This window comes from Solea solea, chromosome 19, assembly GCF_958295425.1.
Source record: "Solea solea chromosome 19, fSolSol10.1, whole genome shotgun sequence".
NCBI lineage: Eukaryota > Metazoa > Chordata > Actinopteri > Pleuronectiformes > Soleidae > Solea > Solea solea.
The window spans coordinates 13,066,948-13,087,733 of NC_081152.1; the positions used below are offsets into that span (position 1 = coordinate 13,066,948).

Sequence of the window (20,786 nt, forward strand, 5' to 3'; positions counted from 1 at the left end):
CATGGAGTTTGACCTATTGGCTAACATTAGGGATGACTTGATAACCACTTGCTAACTCATTGACATTCAGGTATCAGATCTGCACAATGTTTTCACCACTTTTTTAATAACGTGGCTCTTAATAAGACTTTTGTGCTGGTGTAACAATCACCTAGATATAACTGCACATTTCAAAAATATTCACAGTGTGTGTATAGTAAAGCAGATTTGTGATATTAGGGATTTACAGATGACACCAGTTTGTTCAAAAAATGTTTATCAGTATCAGACCAATACTGAGTTTCTGGTCAGCTTGCTCTTATTATGTATCACACAAGGTCAAAAAGGTCAGATTGTCCCAAGCAGGGAGGAAGGAAGGCCAAACAATAGAGTCATTTACAAGTAAATCTGCATGTGACTGCGTTTTTGCTCAACAGCTCTGATCCAAATGAATATGAAAAAAAAAGTTAAAGTGAAAATCAATCAAATTGGCTTTGATTTGAGTAAAAAAAAATCTCTGTATCTGGCGTGATGGTCATGTAGAATAATAATCTGTGTAATTTATCATCGTGTATCTGCTTCATGGAACCAGGTTGATATTTTGGGATTGATTCATCTCACAATAATCCCAAAGGACACACACACTCATTGGTTGTCGTGTGTCACAGCGGACTATAACTCCGCCCAGACTGGCAGCTTCTCCAGCTGGTCGCCTGCGTGTTGCGTGTTTGGGATTGTTGTGATGGGAGGCCGCAGCCATCTTGGATCAGCGCGGCTCCACAGTGAGCAGCGGAAGGGGGACGGACGACGATAACAGTGGAGCCACTTAGCTAATGTTAGCCGTTCGGACAACACACACGCAAACTGTTTTCACCGTGCGGGGCGACTATGCTTCACACACGCGCTGTTTTCTTCAGTGTTAGCCGTCGGTTTGCGTGCACAAAGGCATGGGCAGAAACCGTTTGAAGCGTTTATCGTTGTAGACGGTGCAGTTCGTCGGTATATCTTTTTACATTTCTGAATAGAGGAGTAACTATGAATGGAGGATAAATGTTTCCAAAGGCTGACAGCAGCAGTTTCGTCCTTTTCTCTCTTCTCTTCGTCCTCACTGTAACGGACCCACTACGGACAGGTAAATCACACAGGTTCATTCTTTGCTTACATTAACCGTGGTCTGGTGTATGAAAGTGGGACAAACGGATTACTGCTGAAAGCAAGGAGCGGGAGGAGGGTCAGAGGCCTGCGGAGTAAACCACGGACTCTGGTGTTTTTTTCAGCCGCTGCTGTGATGCTGTTGGCGGGCGGCGCATCAGCACAGACGCGGTCATTTGTTTTTATTATAAGTAGGTCAACTAAAATAACAACAATGCAATCGTTAAATGGCAGACACTTAACCACTTTACTACACCGTCCACACAGCAACATTATTGTCAGAAAAAAAAATCACTTGAACGCGATCCAGTCGTTCCAAAACAGACCATTACTTCTTGTTCTGTATGTAAATTCAATTTAGACTTAATTACAGACTCATAGTCCAGTTAAGAAAATGAAACAATATACAGGAAAAAGGCACAATACGTAATATATTAATTATATTATTGAACCCACTTGTTACAGCTGCAAAAACTCAGAAGTGACACGTATAAACTAGGACTATAATATATCTAAAACTTACATTTGATACACAATAAACACCACAGGGCACACTTGTATGTGATTATTGCAAAGATTTATACTGGTACAGATATAATTGCACAGATGAGAGAAATCGTGGTGTAACAGTGGTATAATAAAAAGCTGTTAGTGTTCCAGAGTGTTCACCTCTCTGCTGGTATAGCTCAAATTGTCTATTAATATAAACAACTACAATTCTCTCTTCCTCTTTTTTATAAGGGAGGCGTCTGTGCCAATGTCCCCATGGCTGGGACTGACAACGACAGAGCTAAATCTGATGTTGATGCACAGTTAAGACTTAACGCTTCAAGTTCCTGCATCACTAAGCCCATTCACCCCTGCGGAAGCTGTACAGTGAAACACATCAGACTGATTAAATATAACTGCCATGATTTCATGGGAAAAGGCTTTGGACTGTACCAGTGCAACGTCATTTCTGGCTTAACACGTATTTTAAAGAAACACAGTGTCCGTTTTAATTTCATCTAACCGTTTCCTATGCTGTGGCACACTGAAGCTCCTGTTCACTGGACCACGTACATGATTTTAGGTCACTTTTCTCGGCTGCTTTTCTGCGTTTAAAGGGCAACAAGATTAATGCGTTATTATCATTGTGGTCTCCTCTTGGCCTCAACATGTGATCCTTGCAATTGCGGAGATTAGAAAGACTCTTTAGATTGTTGATATCAGCTCATTAATGATCATATCATTGATCATTGATCCAGGAAATGGGTTACAACTTCTTCATTTGTACACAGAGGTTGTTGTACTTGGGCCTGATTGTTTAATTTAATTAATTAATTTTAGGAGTATATTCATTTGCGCTCACTCAACTAACAACTAATAATTATTTATCAAATTGTTTGTTGCTCCCATGTTTAAAATCAAGCTCAAGCCATTTGTTTCTGTAACTTGATTGACTCATTTAGAAATGAAGGTTATCTTCTTTTGAATAGAGAAGTGGCCTGGGTTGTGTTTTGTTTGTGGATTTTTGTATTGAAATCACTGCTTGTTGTTTGTTTGGGTTATGCCGTGGCCTTCATCTCAGAGCTCCTGCATGAGACGACCTGTTTTCTTGCACAGGCTTTGATAGAGAGGGTGTGTTTTTGCAGAGCATGCTGGTGCACATCAAGTACTAGCTCCTCAATCTGTATCCCCACATGGATTAGACATTCAGCAAAAGAATAATCCATTTTCTTGGAACAAAATTCAATAGCAGATGTTTGAGCAAGTATGAGCATGGTTACTTGTCCCTTTTATACAAGTAAGCTTGAACCATTTTACACTCTTCACTCTACATGGAATATGATGGTATAATAAAGGTGCATCTTGTAGTCTATATTAGTAATTTATTTGGCACTCCAGTCTTCCTGTACCTGGATTACCTGGTTTCCATTCCAGCTCCACAGCAGGTTACAGACACGGAAATGCAAGGTTGTATCTTGCTTGGGTTGCTGCTCTGCAGTTTACCTACATGTCACATTTGTAAGTTGCTATTAAAGGTGACATAGACCGGAAGCTCCAATTAACGCTGCGTTTGTGTGTGTATCTGCGTCATTACCTCGTTTATGAAACCCTAAAGTTTCAGAACAAACAGTTCAGCCACTGTTGAGAAAATAGTGTTGTATTGTTTTCCTGGGCTCTGCGAAGCGGATCGACACTTCCTTAATTTGATGTCGTCATCAGAAATCCTCACCACCGTAGCGCCTCCCGGTGCGGGCACTAGTCCGGGCACATCCGGTTGCGTACATTCAACCGCAGAAGAAGAAGAAGAAGAACTAGTCTCGTTGTAGCTGCTGAGATGCAGAGCATCCACCGTGCCAGAGGGGGAGCTGTGTATCTGAGAGCTGGCCTGTCTATTACGTCACTTCCAGGTACCTGGCCAATCACAGGACAATAGGAAAGCTCTCGTTGGCTGGCCAATCACAGCAACTGTTTGGTCTGAAACAGCGCGGCTGACGAGAGCGTCAGTGAGGAGATATTTTGATCGGCTCGTTTGCAGCGATTAGGAGGTTTTTAATCATGAAAACAAGTTAATATATGCAAGTAGACCTCCATAACTAACATATATGTGTGATACAAGCATTCTATGTCGCCTTTAAAGAAGTGTAAAAAGCTGTCAATCTTATGCAACCCGGTTTGGATGCTGGCCAGAAGCCATTAAACTGTCAAATGCTCCTGAATCAGAGTTTAATCATGTTTATTGTTCACTGCAACGCTAGAGGTGATTTTATCTTAAAGTACAGTCATAACCGCTTTTAAAGAGGAAATCCGTTTCCCTTGCAAGTAATGTGACTCAGTGATTTGCTCATGTATAAAGGAAGTCATAACTCAATGTACAATATTGTAAACGTATGTGACAAATGTAAAACTGAGCTTGTTCTCATCATATATTGCATACAGTATATACAGGTCACTCTCAAAGTCCTGTGTCAGACTGACCTACTTTTATGCAATAGCTAAATAAGTTTGTAAAGGCACAATGCAGCCAATGCTATTAAACGCATTAAAATAATCTCCAAACCAGAGAAAGTCAGCAGCCTCTGGTGAGGCAAATCTAATGCTTGTTACGAGGACTGAAATCATCCCCTCTGTGTTTATGTGGCCATAAATCTGATCAACAAGTCAGCTGAACCTTGTTCATTGTACGTGGGAATGAGCCTCTCATCTGTTCCACTGGCAGCTGGCTTATCACTGTTTGTTTTTGCAATCCGCACAAAAAAAATTGGCCGTGGTTTAACTTTTGGCAGGCATTTTCAATCAACAACCAGTCAGATGTTTTTGTTCACCTGTTACTACATGGACATGACATTGCAGCTACAGTTGGGAGTTAATGTACCGTGACCCAAATGGAGAGAACTTTTGTTTTTGGAAATATCTTTTAGGTAGTTTCCCCAGATTTCCCAGTCTTATTGTGATTACTCGATTAAGTGTGTTTCAATAAATCATATTTGGGCATGCTGTTATGTTGTTCTAATGACACAAGTATAGATGACTGATTTCTTCCTGTTAGAGGCAGAAATAAAGGAAACGGCTTCATAGAAAAGGTCTACAATTATTATATTGGACTGATATTGGTAATTGTATCAGACACAAAAATGTGGTATTGTGCCATCCCTAGCAACAATATGCTCACTTAAATAAAGAGGTTATTTTTATACTTTCAGTATAATGTAATTTGTATCTTTTGAGTAGGTGATTGGTTTAAAGTAGCAGAAAATCGCAAGCTAATTGATTACAATTTGTAAAATGTAATTATTCTGCTAAGCAAAATCCTCTTAGTAGTCGATCAACATCTGTCTGTAATTGAATTTTCACAAAGATCACACATTTCTCTGGGATACACCACACACACTGATGTCCTGCAAACCTCTAGCTTGAAAACAAGACCTCTTTACATGAATCGCGTTATATCAGGTCTTGCATGAATATTCTGCAACACAGGAAAAGCTTCTTGAAAGCCACTTTAAACAGTAAAGGTGATTGTTTTCACCTTGGTTATTCAGCAAATGTTTTGCAAACCAAATGGCTTAAAACCACACAGATGAAGTTGTTTTAGGTGGAATAATGAAATGGACATGAATGTCTGTACCCACTCACTGCTTTTAATGGTGATCCTCAGAGAAGAGGTGAATCATGAGAGACTGGAAATCTACAGCGTTAGTTATATTGAAGGATATACAGTGAACTGGCCTTGCACTGAGTTGGGGCAGTTTTGCTGTCTTTTGTTTTTTTATTTCTGTTGGTTATATAAGAGATGCAGAGGCTCTCTTTCCTCAGGGAAGCCAGTGTTCACTCATTTCTGACAAAATCCAAAGCTTATAAGAGAAACGGGCTAAATAAGCAATGGTTGCTAACTTCCCATCCCTCATTATTTTTCCCAACCTATTGTGAAAAGCCAGAATTGCGAAATTTGACAGCAGTTTGAATTTGTTAATGCTCTGGTTTCCTGGCAGATTTATTGCAGTGAATAAATAAGTAATGTTTGCTCAGATACAGATAATGGGTGTATCGGTGTCATGATTCTCCAAACCCATAGTTATATGAACTATTTACGTGGGTATTAGGTTGAAATTTACTTGTGATGCAATGGGTGGGTTAGGGTTAGGGTTAGGTGGGTGTATGTGTCACTTTATTTCAGTGGAGTGGCTCAGTGGTTAAGACCGGTACCCTGTGTGCGATAGACATCATGGTCGCAAGTTCGATTCCCCCCCTGGCTGATTGTACTCAATTCCATTGTAAGTCGCTTTGGATAATAGCGTCTGCTAAATGACATGTAATGTAATCTAATTTCAGAATTAAATCACTCCTGATTGTGCAGATTGGCTCACAAGGAAGGGTGGTTCCTGGTTTAATCGCAGTGTGTTTTTGGGCAAAATAATGTCTTCAAAACAAAAATTAATAGCCACAATTGAATTATGTGCAGTTAAATCACTACCTAAGTACCTAAATCCCTTCCTAAGTAGAGCTTCTTTGGCAGCTGTGTATATATTACAGCCAGTTCAGACACTTTTTTTTATCAATCAGGAAACTAAGCAAAGATCAAATTAACGCTGTTCTAGATATAGACCATTGTAAAGTGGCGATGCCCAAGTGGCACTTCTAACTTGTAACATCTGATAATCTAAAACAGGAGGATGCTGATCTCTGAATGAATTCTCCTCTTGTGGAATTTCCAGCAGCAGCTTTTATCAGTGAAGCACTGAACACATGAATACTGATTTGTGCGGGCTGCAGGCAGTGAGTTGTTATTCAAACTCGGCTCAGATGGAAACATGAGACATTTTTTTTCCCCAGTCATGAGCTCATGTCGATAAGACTTTTTATGATTGAGTTTCCAAGTAAACTAACAAATAGCAAAGCAAAAGCAGTGTTTACTGGGAAAAATCTTCAGCCATCAGAGGATTGGTTGGATAACACAGCAGCCATGCACAAAATTACTTCTATTAAATTGTTTAAGACACAAATATTTAAACCTAGTCATTCTTTTTCTCTTGAAATCTCAATTATTAACTAACACGTCGTCGCTAATGCAGTTGGAATACATGGTCTCTAATGGTCTTTCAACCTGGCACACATCCAGACACAATGAAGTCCCAGGACAGAGAGCCATCTGTAATGATTCTCAATCCACTTAGTCAACTAAAACAGGGCAACGTGTATTGTGTTTTAATGGCTTTAAAACAACCTTCAGCAGAGAACAGACAATTTGGGCTTTGATGTAAAGGCTATGTTGAATTATGGTGAACGATGGCATGGATTTATGCCAGTATAACAAAAGGACGACAAATAGTATTCAGCACAAATTGACATCATTGCAATATTCCAAGTAATTTATAGATCTGCATGCTAATTTAATGAGTGTGTCGTGACCTTGTTCTATGGGTTTCATCAAAGTTGTTTGTGTTTAACGCCAGCTGAGGTGTCTGGTTCAAAGGTGAAACGAAAGAGAGCGTCTTTAAATAGCCCCAGGCTTCTTTTCATAGTAAAAATAGTGTAGCCATATTGGCCAGATAATTGGGTGGTCCAGCTCCACTGTAGGTACACATGGCCACCTGTACAAGAACAGATGGTCTAATGTACACACAACTGGTAAAACTGTAATTGAGGAAGCTGCCTGTCACTGACAAATGCTGACAATAAAAAGAGTATATCAGTAAGTGGTTTTGTAAGAGCAGACAAATTACATATAGACAAGGGCAAATATTCCAATTTGACAGAATAGTCACACTATTGTTTTTATTTGTTTCAGGTCCACGGCTAGCTCTGGCAAGATTATTGTCAGGTAAGCAAGCAGTATGTCTTTGAGTGTAGTAACTCTTAGGTGTTTTCGTTGGAATAAATCAGCAGCAGCAGCAGCTTATTCAGTTGGAGTTTCCTTTGTCTTTATAGCTCTTGAGATGGAAATTGAAATTGTCCTGCAGTCTCACCTGAGAATGTTTTATCATCTTAATTTCTTGGTATTTGGAAGTATGACGGTTCTTTGTGGAGAAGATCTGACTCTGACTTACCAATTGCTAACTGTTAGGAAAAAAGTCTTATTTTCAAAGTAGTAGTATTAGGTTTTTTTGGTACATGATCTCCTTTTCTGTGAACAACACTGTCACCCCAACTTTTTTTTGTTGGTCCATTCATCACATGGAAAAAGGTTTAAGAGAGTGACCTCTGACACAGAGGCGTCACTTATGTTAATCACACATCAGCATGGAGACCCTCTCAGCATAAACTCAGTCAATAACCCTGTCACTGTGGTGTATGTATATGTACTGTAGGTCTGACACTTAACAGTTTCCCTTATAGCCAAAGTGTTATTTAAAGACTTGCTTTCCTCAGTGGTCTGATTTTATGGAATATATCGAATTACTTGGGCACAATCAAAATTGCACGCACATGTTCTTTTAGTGGTTTCACATTTCTGGACTTAACTAAACCAACCTGGTCAACAGCTGCTTTGGATTTTCTTTTCTTTTTTACATTCACTGCCTATATAGGTCTTATTTGACCTACGTTTTCTTAATGTCTACCTGGTCACTATCAGTAAGAACAGTTTATTCAGTTATTCCACATTGTAAATGTTCACTCCCATCATCATCTAACATCTCATATTTTATTAACTGCAGTGAAAGCTCAAGTTGTCCAGTTTTTGTCCCTTGGCTGAACTCTGACTTATACAGTGTTTGATTTGTCTTGTTTGGGGAAAAAAGAATGGCCACAGTCACTTGTAGGTTTGACGGGACACACGTTTTCCTTTTCTTGTATTTCAGAGCAGCGCTGCAGCCCCGGGCAGTTTGCCTGCCGCAGTGGGAAGATGCAATGTATCCCCATGTCCTGGCAGTGTGACGGCTGGACAGCATGTGAGGACAAGAGTGACGAGATGGACTGTCCCTGTGAGTGTCATTTACTTGTACCCTTTAACGTCTAACCTCTGTTTAGCCTAATTCATTTTGCATCATTTGGCCCAATTCTCCATTCCTCACCTGTGAGTACAAGCAACCACGTGATAGGCATGTGTGACTAAAGATGCTTCACCAACACATCACAGACCAAGGAAACTTTAACTGTGGTCTCCCGTTCACTTGTGAGTCAACTGCTCCCACACTACTGCCTTTGCTATACTCGCTAACTGAGATGTCTTTGTCCCGCAAATGAGTCTTACCTGGATGTGAAAACACACAAAAACCTCTGACACTTTATCGAAAATTCTTTAAGATGTGGAAATGCAGACTCCTGCTGTGAGGCTACAGCTGCCACTGATAAAAAGGGGGGGTGGAGGACTGCTGCTAAGCTAGCTCTCTGTCGTTAAACTACCACCAAAAATGGAAAAAAATGTCGCTTCTCTATACGTCACCGGAGTGTTTACGTTAATATTCTGTACAAACAATGAGGAACCACAACGCTGTAGTGTGGTAGTGTGTTTAATTCACTCACATTTGGTAAGGTGTTACTAACACATTTCCCTGTGAGGTGACAAAGTCAGGAGTGATATTTTTAACACTACACTGGACTTTTGATGGTTTTGGTCAATGGGAAAGTGGTACAGAGAAACCTCTGGAAGAGAGTGAGGAGATGAATGTGTGAATTTTAATTAGAATTTATTTACTTCTGCACCTTAACAAGAGCTAAATAATCCGATATTTAGGTCTTACAAATATTCTAATATTATGACAGTACAGGCCAGATTTAATCAGTTCACTATATTATTGCAGACTCGACTGATGTCACCCCTCGTCCTCCACAAACCGCTCCACCCAGCAGCAAAGTCCCACAAGCAGAGTGGATGAGAGTTGGTCACCTGCAGCAGCTGCTCCTTCAGAAGCAGATAGTTAGAGCGGAAGCTGAAACGCAGAAACTACAGGTGGAGCGTGAAAAGCTGGAGCTGGAGAAACAGAAGCTGGAGTTAGAGAAAGCCAAAATAGCTCTGGAAATTCAGTTGATCCAACAGCAAATGAACAGATCTTGCCATGTAAACTGTGGTCTGTGTTAAAGGAACAATTCAATTTCATTTACAAAAATATAACTTTGGCTTTGAGTATTTCGTATTACATTGGTATTACAGCCATGTGATTGACATCAATAAATTGATCATTTCAACTATGAACTGACATTAATATTTACAATTATAATCCACCTGATCTAAGGAAAAACACTTCTGTGCATCCTTGATACATGTTATCTTTAATACGACCTGTGTTATATTATACACATATGTAGTACATATACCGTAGTACATATACCGTTCATTTGCTACAAGCAGACAGTTGGTGTTCAGTGACAATACAGTAATATGTAACGTTATTGTGCTCTACTTTTCTTCATATTTCCTTCTGTCGTACTCGCAGTTAAACATGAGACATTAATGACAAATAAAAGTATAACTCCTGCTCCAGACTGGGTTTACTGCTGTCCTTGATTACAGCCAAGGTGGCCCGACTGTCATAAAGATAATGTTGGATTCAAGTTACATCTGGTGTAGCTTAAAGGTCCAGCACATAACATTTCGGAGGGTTTATACTCGGGCTCCAATGATTACTCGATTTAATAATAAATTAATTGTCGATCATTTTGATAAGGCCAATTTGAAGGCCACCGTAGTAACCTGGCTTGTGTAGCACTGTTGGATGTCACTAACTCTTGCACATTGGACCATATTTCTGACCTCCCTTATGTCCACTTGTTGCAACCAGACCCTGAACTGCAGGACAGTAGTTACATCATGGTTTGTTCAGTCCAGCTGATTTAGTTTCACAGATTGTTGTCTGCAGGTAGGACACAGTCCACCTAATCCACCACGGTTAATCACAGAGCAAGATTAGCTGCTGTGGACTGACCGTGTCAGATGGCGGACGGAGGTGCTTTGATTTTTTTTTAGTGTGGCGACACACGTATCTGTGTTTTTGTTTACTGTTTCTTGATCTCTTGAGTAGTGCATAGATAATGCAGTGCTAAGCCTTTTGACTGAAATCCTATTGTTTGCTGCTAAATCCAAAGAGACCTTGTCCCCAGCTCTCTGATCGTATAATGGGAATTATTGGAAGGATTGAGTACAGCATGTGACCTCCATACACCAGTGGTTGTGCCTGCTGACAACACCGTCTTCTGACTGAGGTTTTAACCCCAGACCCATTAATCAAATGGAAAATAAAAGCAGGAATTGTCCGTTAATGTCTCGCCGGCAGCGCGGAATTCTTTAGCAGAAATGTTTCTTTGTTTATTAACAAATAAAATCAGTCAAATAGTGCAAACGTGTGTAGTAATATTGTTTATGTTCAGAAGCAAATGTGCTGATTATTATCTGCTGAAAAAGAAAAAAACCTTAAGCCATGTTCACACATGCCTCAGTGAGCAGTGTCCGTGCTGAATCACACAGTAAAATCAATGTCCCTGCTTTGGGATTAGCTTTGTTGAATAATATGGTTAGGTGCAGTAATCCTTAATTCCAGCCAGATGAAAGTAAATACCTGCAGACACTGTAAAGCCATGTGTAGTCATTACAATACAGAGAACTGAAAAAAGGAAACTACATTAAAAATATCCAACTGGTTTAAAAAAAAAAAAAGACACATTTCAAGCTGCTCAAAGGTAAGCCACACTGCACATAACCTGAGACATGATGTGGTCAGATTAATGCAAATTGTATACTTGGTGTCATCATATAAAAAAAAAACATGGAAAATTAGGTATTAATTGTTTGATGAGAGAAAGAGGTGTGAAAGTAGTTATTTGACATTTTTAATCGATTCCTACGACCTATAACGTTGAGTTATGTATTTGTTTGAGAACTGAAACAACTGATTCAGTAAATAAATAACCGAAGTATTGCTGTCATTCATTCTGACCATTGTGGACACTGTTGTTTTATTTATTTATGTATTGTTTATTTAGCCAGGAAGGTTCCCATTGAGATAAAAGAATTCTTCTTCCAGGGAGTATCTGGTCAAGCAGGATAGAAAGTACAAATAGTTACAGAAACGAGACCATTTCAGATATAAAACGGTTATGTTGTAATTGCACTGTGTTGCACAATTAAATGCAACAGACAAACATGTTTATTTTAGCTCCGTTAAAGCTTCATCTTTCAGTTCTCAGGTAATCCTCAATCTTCTGCTTCTCATTGCTTGCCATTTAATAATGAGTTATGTGCAGCTCTGTTGTTTTTTTGTGATTTTAATGCAACAGTTGTCAAGTGTTATTTGATAAGTGAACAAAGTCTGTCTGTTGGCAGTGTTGTCTAATGCATTTAACATATTTTAAGTTAAAGATCTGAAGTACTGTGAAATCCTTATCATAATCAAAACAACACAAGGCTTTGGGTCCACTTTTATCTTCCTTGAATATCTTCCCATTATAAGCAGTGAACCAAAAGCAAAAGAGGAAACGCTGATCAGAAGCATGTAATACACGAAGCAGGGGGAGGAGACACAGGAGAAACTGCATGGATGCAGTGCAAATTGTGTCTCCTTTCCACCAACATCATTTAAATTGAGTCATTTCCAGGCACATCTGGGGAAAAAAAGCACCGCTGATGGTTTCACTGTCTGACAAATATAAAAGCTTGAATCGTTGCATCACACCCTTGTTGCAGGTTACACAACACAAACCAATATGTGCACTGCTACAGAGAAAAAAAAAATTCATCCACTTTTTTTGTTAACTTTGACTCATTCTCTTGCAGCTATAAAAGAGGAGAGGTTTCGCTTCGGTAACGGATACGACCAGGTGGAAGATGTCATCGCCGTGGATCCTCCTGTTCGCCTCAGCAGCATCTCAAGTATGCCCTTTTGTTTTTGTAGTCTTTATGACCGCGTACCAAGCTCTTATCAACCGCGATGCTAAAGTGTCCCTGATTCGTCCACAGAGAAATGCCCCAGTGGGTGGCATCACTACGAGAAGACGGCCAGCTGTTACAAAGTCTACCTGAGGAATGAGAACTACTGGCAGGCCGTGGACACCTGTCAGAGAGTCAACGGCTCGCTGGCTACGTTCGTGACCAACGAGGAGCTGCAGTTCATACTGAAGATCGAGGTGGACTTTGACGACTCGGTGTGTGAGCACAGAGAGCAGTGCAAGTGAGTGTTTACCGTCTTGTTTGCGATGTGTGGCATTCGTCTGCGACGGTTTTCACACCTGTAGATGAATCCAGGCAAGCCAAAATACACTAGTACAAACCGCATTACAATGTCGACTCCCTTGAAGCCTCATTTATACTCGCACGAGGCACCGCAGTGCAGACCTCGGCCGATACTACGGCATTAGAAAGACTTCTATGGTCGACGTGAGATGTCGAGATTTAAAACAATATGTTTGACACTGCAACGCCGCATTCAAAGAAACTAGTCTGGATAAGGAAGTCAGCGAGGTAACATCTGCCCATGTGTACACTAGTTGCACTGTTTGGGTTTAATTTTCACACCCCAAACATCTGATAAGCCACATTAAAATATTAAAATGAGACTTGTGATAAATGTGGGAGGTCTGTGCATCTCAAAGTGTTTGACACAGCTTCCTCTGTGAACCACGTGACCGGTCTATACAGCTGCTTATTATCACAAATCTACATGGCCAATTTTCCTTTGAGGCGCATCCATTGTGTGCTCTGCTCTTGCATAGTGGCAAAAATTCAAAGGCACACGCCGCAGTGCCGGGTGAAAACGCTCGGAGCCCTAGCACTTAAGATGGCGTATTAGTGCACTTCATGCCTTTAGTTAGTATGGTCTGTTGCATCCCAGCACGGCTCTGGCTACAGAAGCCATTTATCTCAATCTCGCCGAATGCACCTTTTGTTGTTGGGTCGTATAGTTATTGGATCACGTTCCCACCGGCAGCTCCAAAGTTTCTGGAGATCACACGGGGCGAAGTGAGTCCACTTCCTCTGAAGGATCTCGGTGTGATTGTTTTGGTCTGCGCCAGCGTGACACTACCGCGTTCACACCTGCCCAAACAAATCACACCAAGAGCACAACACAAGCCAGAAAGTGATTAAACCGCACTGAAAGTCAGAGATGTGAAAACACTCCCGAGCCTGCCAAGAATTCCAGATGGAGCTGAACTTTTCAAACTGATAAATCGGAAAGCCATTTATCACTTTTATAGAACCTAATAAAAATTGTTTCAGTCGTAACACCATAATTATATTTTTGCTTTTTAGTTTCTGTGAGAAAATGTGCTGTAGGAAAAAAAAAAAAAAGCACTTCTCCTCTTGTCAAACCTCTACCCTCCACTTTGTTGTCCTTCAATTTGTCTTGTTACTACAAAGTAAATAACTGCCTGAACACGTTTGCTTAAAATCTCTACTTTTCGCTTTTCTTATTACAAAAGAGGAAACTTGCAACCTGGGAACAAAACCAAGTTGCTCGTCTCCTTTTCCAACTTGAACGTCACCTTTTGTTGACCTTTTTGATTTGTATGAAGTGTATCAGCCTGTTCTGAAGAGAAGTACTCCATTATTGTTAGTAGGCCATCTAGTGGCCAGTGGGGGCAACTGAATCACCTTAAATTGATTGATGTGCAAACCCTGAAAGAGTTTGACAGAATTTTCCCACTGTTAACCTCCCCCTTTTTTTTTGTTTAATTTCAAGGTTTTGGGTCGGTTACCAATATGTCATCACCAATCAGAACCACACTCTGGAGGGCCGCTGGGAGGTTGCATACAAAGGTATTTAAGACATAATTCTTTCCTTTAAAAAAAAATAAAAAAAGCAACTATTCGATAATTTTTGTTCCTTAAAACGTCCGGTGTTGTGTCTTTCAACAGGATCGATGCAGGTGTTTCTACCACCAGAGGGTCTCACCAGTATTGGGGAGACGTCTCCATCACAGGACAACGTCTTCTGTGCCCAGCTGCAGCGCTTTCAGATCAAAAGCATGAATGAACGAGGCCTGCACAGTTGGCACGCCGAGAACTGCTACAAAAAGTTCCCCTTCCTCTGCAAGAGGAGTACGTGTTTATTATGTCTTTGAATCTGATGTACAAAAAAACACATTTCTGTTGTGATTTTCTTTTTAGCTTTGTTTTAATGTTGTTTCTCCCTCACAGGGCAAACGTGTGTGGATATCAAGGACAACGTCGTAAACGAGGGCTACTACTTCACTCCCAAGGGCGACGACCCGTGTCTGAGCTGCACGTGTCACGACGGCGAACCCGAGATGTGCGTGGCAGCTCTGTGCGAGCGGCCGCAGGGCTGCCAGCATTTCCGCAAGGACCCAAAGGAGTGCTGCAAGTTCACCTGCCTGGACCCAGGTACTGCTGCCCCCTACTGATACATCACACTGATGAGACGGCCTTTTTCCACTTTAGCTGAATAGTTTCTCATGATTTAATCATTAGTTTTCATTCTTGAAATGTCATATAATGGCATTTTTATGTCAGGGTTTGATATTGATTCTTACACTCTTAAGTAGAGCTAAAGTAATGAGGGTTTTTCTACGGCCGACGTCGATGTTCAGAAATCAGTGAAGCTATGCTACTGATAATTATATAGTATTATCGTTTATTACCACCATGCGGAGCAGAGCTTTCAGCCACTCAACTTCACTTCTACTCTTTAAATCCAGACTCATCAGGTTGCTTTCTCTCTGTGATCACAATTTAACTCGTTTTTTGTTTTTTTTTATGTTTTTTTGTGTTGAAACGCATAACCTATAAACCTAAACCTATAAATAAAATGTATTATTATTATTTTATGTGTTTATTTTGCCAGTTTGTTTGGCAGTTTTTTCTCTAGTTGATAAAATATAGTCATTAACTAATAGGAAATGATCCAGTGTCTGTAAAAGGTAGAGTTTTGGAATCGTGCAAGCACGTGATGAGCAGTCTTCACTTATGTCGGTACTTTAGTGAAATTATTGTCAATGTTTTTGCCAGCATTTATTGGTTAGTTCAGTATGGAGTAAGGAGATTCACAGATGTGTGAAATGTGTATTTTGAAGGTGTTTTTCCACATAAATTCCTAACTATTTATTTTTGAGGTTTTTAACGAGGGCTAAAAAACGAAAGATGTAATCAGCTCATTAACTCAGCTCATGTGCAGAATGAAACAAAATAGTAGTAAGTGCGTTTGTTTCACTTTGAACAGAATACAGAGTGTGAAAATCAGCAGGTCATTTTAAACCAATGAGCCTTTAAAAAAAGTACTAATCTTAAGTGTTTTATTCCCTCAGATGGAAACAGTCTGTTTGACTCCATGGCCAGTGGGATGAGACTGATTGTCAGCTGCATCTCGTCGTTCCTCATCCTCTCTCTGCTGCTCTTCATGGTGCACAGGCTGCGTCAGCGGAGGCGTGAACGCATCGAAACACTGATCGGAGGAAACCGTGAGTATTAATTGATCATGTTTGAAGAACTTAGATGTTTTTAAATGTTTCAGATGATAACATATCCCCTCTGTGTCTGTCTGACTTCAGTGCATCACTTTAACCTCGGACGACGAGTCCCGGGCTTCGACTACGGCCCGGACGCCTTCGGCACCGGCCTCACTCCCCTGCATCTCTCCGACGACGGAGAAGGAGGCGCGTTTCATTTCCAGGAGCCTCCGCCGCCGTACGCAGCCTACAAATACCCGGACATCCAGCATCCTGACGACCCTCCACCTCCATATGAGGCCTCCATCAACCCCGACAGCCTCCTCTATGTTGATCTGGGTTGGTGCAGTCTCATTATTATTCGTGCATCTCGTTATTATTCATGTATCTCATTATTATTATTCATGCATTTCATTATGTACAGAAAAGAACAGCGGTGTTCATTTCTCCCTTAGGGGACGATTCAGTATGTAGCTAGAAGGGAAGATACCTTTTTAATGAGGAGTGATTTAATGCAATACTTATATTTATATTTTTGGATATAATATATATGAAAAATCAATAGTTATTAAACTACCTGTAGTCATTGAGATTACTGAGAATTATTATCTATTAACAGATATTTTTTTAAAATTGTAAATATTAAGTAATTTAAAATGGAAATATGTGTAAAAATATCATTTTGTTCTCATTTTGCCTTGTCTTAATTAGTTCTGCCATATTATTTGGACTTGAGAAGTAAGGAAACACAACAGTAACATGAAGATTAAACATTAAAGCTACAGTGCAGGGCTATTCAATTACAAACTCTGGGCTGGGCCACATTTTATGAACTGAATTTAAAATTTAAAATGGGTGCAAATGCTTGAAAGGCCTATAACAAAAATAAAATTTTACGTGAACAGAATCTGAGGTCGTAGCAATAATGTTCTTCACTTTGAAATAAAAATACTTTGCTCATTCTGTCCTTTGTAAACCGCAAAGTGCATGAAATCACAGTTGTTTCCCTTTAAGCTTTTAAATAAATGAGAATGCAACAGCATGAATGAATCATGCAACAGCATTAGTTTCTCTGAATGAAGATAAATATTTGTCACACATGACCCACGCGTGGTCAGTGCTACTGTTGGAGATTATGTAGGAATGTAGGGAAAGTGTTTGTCTAGTTTTTCCTCATTGTTGCCGGGCCACTAAGAGGTTGCTTTTGGGCAACATGTGGCCTGCGAGCCACCATTTGAATCGGCTAGCTATAGTGCGTAACAAAAAAATATATAAACAAACGTCTGTTAGATTCAAACCTGTCACATAAGTTCTCACAGCGCTGATTAAGCCTCTCAGCTCCACTTAACATCAACAGCAAGTCACTAACAGTTACGCACTGCAGCTTTAAGTCGAGCAGAGAGCAGAGAGTTTGAAGACTAATTGTTTCACGTGTGTTTAGATCGACTGTGGTTTTCACTTATCGATATATTTGTTTTTTCTGGTTTCTTCTCCCTGTCGTTACCTTCAGGACATCACGCTGGGGTTTCTATGGTGCCCGGCCCAATGAACGTCATGGTGGACCGACTCCAGACCGATATCCCCAACATGTCCTGCTCCGTGCCCGGCTCGGCTCCACCCACACAGGAGAGGGAGGACTCCATTGACAGCAGCACCCTCCTGGTGGGGCCCGACACGCCGACAGATGGCCACGTCCCCACCTCCATGCCCGCAGACTGCACCTCCCTCAGCACGGTGGTATAGGACTGCGGACGGACGGTGGGGAGCTGCACCCGGACATTACCTGCTGTTAGTACACACGTGTGAGAGGACGGAGCAGCCCTCGGTTTCTTCGCGGTGTCACGCGGGTGGAGATGGATTTCCTCTCTCTGAAGACTGTGCAGTGAGAGCTGAGAAGAAGACGGAGAAGAACACTACATTCAAGCAGAGAAAGCTGCAACTTTGACTTTCTGCGTAGACTGAGCAAAGCTTTTTGAAACATCTCAGTTGGCCAAGATTGGTCAAGAACGCCCTGATGTAAATAAGCCCCCTCAGGACCGTGCCAGTCAAGTTTGTAATACTTGTTTGTTTCAGTCCAGCACAAGGCAACAAAAATAAGAGAAAAGAAAAACAAAAAAAAAAGGCCATGACGCCAGCTTTTGTTCCTCCTTCCTCGTTGTTTGCAACATTCTGTCATTGACCCGCAATGTTCTCATCAGATCGCAGCATGTCCCCCAACAATCCTCGTTTGTCATTAGTCTCATACCTGACGCCGTCTTCCATGTTTATGATACATATTTTCAGCAAAGCCACATTTTGTAGTTCGGAGGTTTTAATCTCGTGAAGAAGGTACGATTTAGTTTCCTCCGATTTTTTTCTATGAGGTAAAGCTGACACAAGATGTTGTGTATCAGTGAATGTTGTGGTACTGATGGATACTGAATTTGATATTGTGTGTTTTGTTGGTTGTTGTTTTTTTGAAGAGTGGAGGCCGTGATCTTTGGTTGTATTGTTGCCGTGTAGAAACAGCCTGATCCGAAAAGGCAGTAAAAGCTTTTCAAGTGCGAGTGTGAAGATTTGGAGGACGACGGTGAAATTCATTAAGTTAAATGAACGCAGATGTTCTCGTTGTTACCTCATCAACTCTCCGCGGAGTAGTTGTGTCTTTTGCTTCTTAGCGACTGAAAGCTTCTCCCTTGATTAGATCGTTTTTTGTTGGATTTTCTTTTGTCCGTTTGGTTTTTCCCTCTCTCTCTGTGTGTGTGTGTGTGTGTGTGTGTGTGTGTGTGTGTGTGTGTGTGTGTGTGTGTGTGTGTGTGTGTGTGTGTGTGTGTGTGTGTGTGTGTGTGTGTGTGTGTGTGTGTGTGTGTGTGTGTGTGTGTGTGTGTGTGTGTGTGTGTGTGTGGTCAGTTTACTGAGGACGTTTCCAGCTGCTGATGAGAATAATGTCATAATAGCTTTTCTGTCTCTGGTGTTGATGGGTCTCAAAAGAGAAGCGTTAAAACTTCCTGTAAAGACGACAATCGTTTGACTCACTCAAGGATGAATTGTATTCTTCTTTTTTTTTTTTACAGAATTGACCCACAGCCACCAGCATCCACTTGTAAAATGTGTGTTGGGACGACTGTGCACGTCATGTGTGATTGTACTCGATAAAACGTTATTATTTTTTGGCGCCGAGGCTTATGTGTCCCTCTGTTTTTTGGTATAATGACAATCCACAGTGGATTATTCTTCAAACAAAATCTTCATTAACCTAGCATGTGTATCGGAGGTGGTCGACTGCTATTTTTTTGTTTGTTTGTTTTTTTTCCTTTTCTCATGAAATGAAGTTTTTATTTCTGTGATGTTTTGTTGGACCTGCTATGCATGTTTTTATGCTCTGGCATGCTGAGAGTTTTTGGCTTTTTTTCTCTTTTTTTTTTTTTTAATTTATTTCTTTCGGTGGAAATATTTTAAGCTCAACAGCGTGTCCTGTACAGACTCTACTATATAGTTTAATACCTGCGTATACGTCTAAAAACCTCCCCCTCCCCCACTATGACCCAAACAGCAGCATTTACACTGTAGATTCTGTGCAACACTACGGCGGTGTGAGGTCTAATTTGAGTTGTTTTCATGTATAATACAACAAATACTACATTTTATTGTCTTTGTTTGTCCCCCTGCTAGCCTTTAAATTTGCCAAAATGCTGCATTTGCGGGGGTTGTGTTTTTTTCTCTGAGGTAGATGTACATCTAATCAAATGCCAAATAAATTGCACCATGAAGGATGACTCGTGCGTCACTGGCTGCGAACACACGCTGAACTCTGCGTTACACGTCGGCGATCGTCGTGACATTCAGCATTCAGTCCTCTGTGACTCCCTTGACTGAGCCGAGGAAACTTAAGCGGCCAAATGTCACAAGAGGATTAAGGTGAAGCGCAGGGGAAATCCACCCTCAGACAGTGGGATAGAGGTTGTCGGAATAAATCCAATCCACAGTCTCTTAAAGAGGGGAATAATTTAGAGAAAGTGGATATAGCGCTTGCACACCTCACGTGTTATGACTCATGAGGCGGCAGGTGGATACAGTGATACTCGCTGAAGAGCGCTGTCGCACCCCGCAGAGAAAAGAGGCTTTGTTTCACACGGGCCGAGTGGTGACAGAGTCACATCATCTGTGACTGAACGGGGGAGACGCGACACTCCACACTGAGCTGCTCAGTCCAGACTGGGATTACATTTATGAGACGTGGGAGAAGAAGGATAACTATCTTCATTCTTACGTGTGAAAGTCAAGAAAGTCCCCCCCCCCCCCATTTTCTGATTATTTCATGTGGAAAAAATTCAAACTAAATGTCAGTTATGCTGCACTCACTCAAAATACTCTGGTAATGACTATATTATTTCAACTTCTTCACATTTTAACCATGTTTTTTTTTTTTTTTTTACTGTTTATTTACTATTTTAATTACTGTTGTTTTATTCCTAAAATTCCTAAAATGTCAATCGGTGTTTCCAAAACCCCACAAGGACGATGTCAAATGTCTGTTGTTTTTCGCCCACAAACCACAGAGAGATTCCATTCACTGTTTAAAGATAAGATTAAGTCTTGAAACGCAGAATTACAGAACTCTTAAAACCACATTTAATCCAGTTAATCTATTCTAAAAGCAGTCGATGAAGTCATCCGTCTATAATCAACTGCCACCGCCCCAAATTGAACCATTTAAGCATAGAAAGTACAATGTTCTATTTTGAATCACATGCTCTGTTCAATAAAAGGAGCTAAACTCTCATTAAAGATCATTTTAATGTTTTTTTCTGAATGGATTTCCCTGCTCTTTTTTAACATCGACTGTCTCAGGTGAC

At 40.7% G+C, this 20,786-nt stretch overlaps 1 protein-coding gene across 3 annotated transcripts; it reads left to right on the forward strand.

Annotated features, from left to right (window-relative positions):
* The first annotated feature begins 694 nt into the window (after nt 1-694).
* dgcr2 (DiGeorge syndrome critical region gene 2) lies at nt 695-19,575 on the forward strand. Of its 3 annotated transcripts, XM_058616641.1 has the most exons (11): nt 695-1,111; nt 7,406-7,438; nt 8,418-8,540; nt 12,326-12,421; nt 12,509-12,719; nt 14,229-14,305; nt 14,405-14,587; nt 14,687-14,890; nt 15,811-15,963; nt 16,054-16,290; nt 17,462-19,575. In XM_058616641.1, exons 1-11 carry the CDS (start codon nt 1,030-1,032, stop codon nt 17,692-17,694), a joined length of 1,632 nt encoding a protein of 543 aa, XP_058472624.1. In that variant the 5' UTR covers nt 695-1,029; the 3' UTR covers nt 17,695-19,575. The 3 variants fall into 3 exon arrangements, with proteins under 3 accessions (XP_058472624.1, XP_058472626.1, XP_058472625.1); XM_058616642.1 differs by lacking the exon at nt 7,406-7,438 and having other exon boundaries at nt 696-1,111; XM_058616643.1 differs by lacking the exons at nt 7,406-7,438; nt 8,418-8,540.
* The last annotated feature ends 1,211 nt before the right edge of the window (nt 19,576-20,786 follow it).

Bases quoted from the DNA above. Each gene is read 5' to 3' on its own strand.
- dgcr2 (XM_058616641.1), top strand. From the start codon at position 1,030: ATGTTTCCAAAGGCTGACAGCAGCAGTTTCGTCCTTTTCTCTCTTCTC. The intron at 1,112-7,405 runs GTAAATCACACA...TATTTGTTTCAG, and splicing joins AACGGACCCACTACGGACAG to GTCCACGGCTAGCTCTGGCA. The intron at 7,439-8,417 runs GTAAGCAAGCAG...CTTGTATTTCAG, and splicing joins TCTGGCAAGATTATTGTCAG to AGCAGCGCTGCAGCCCCGGG.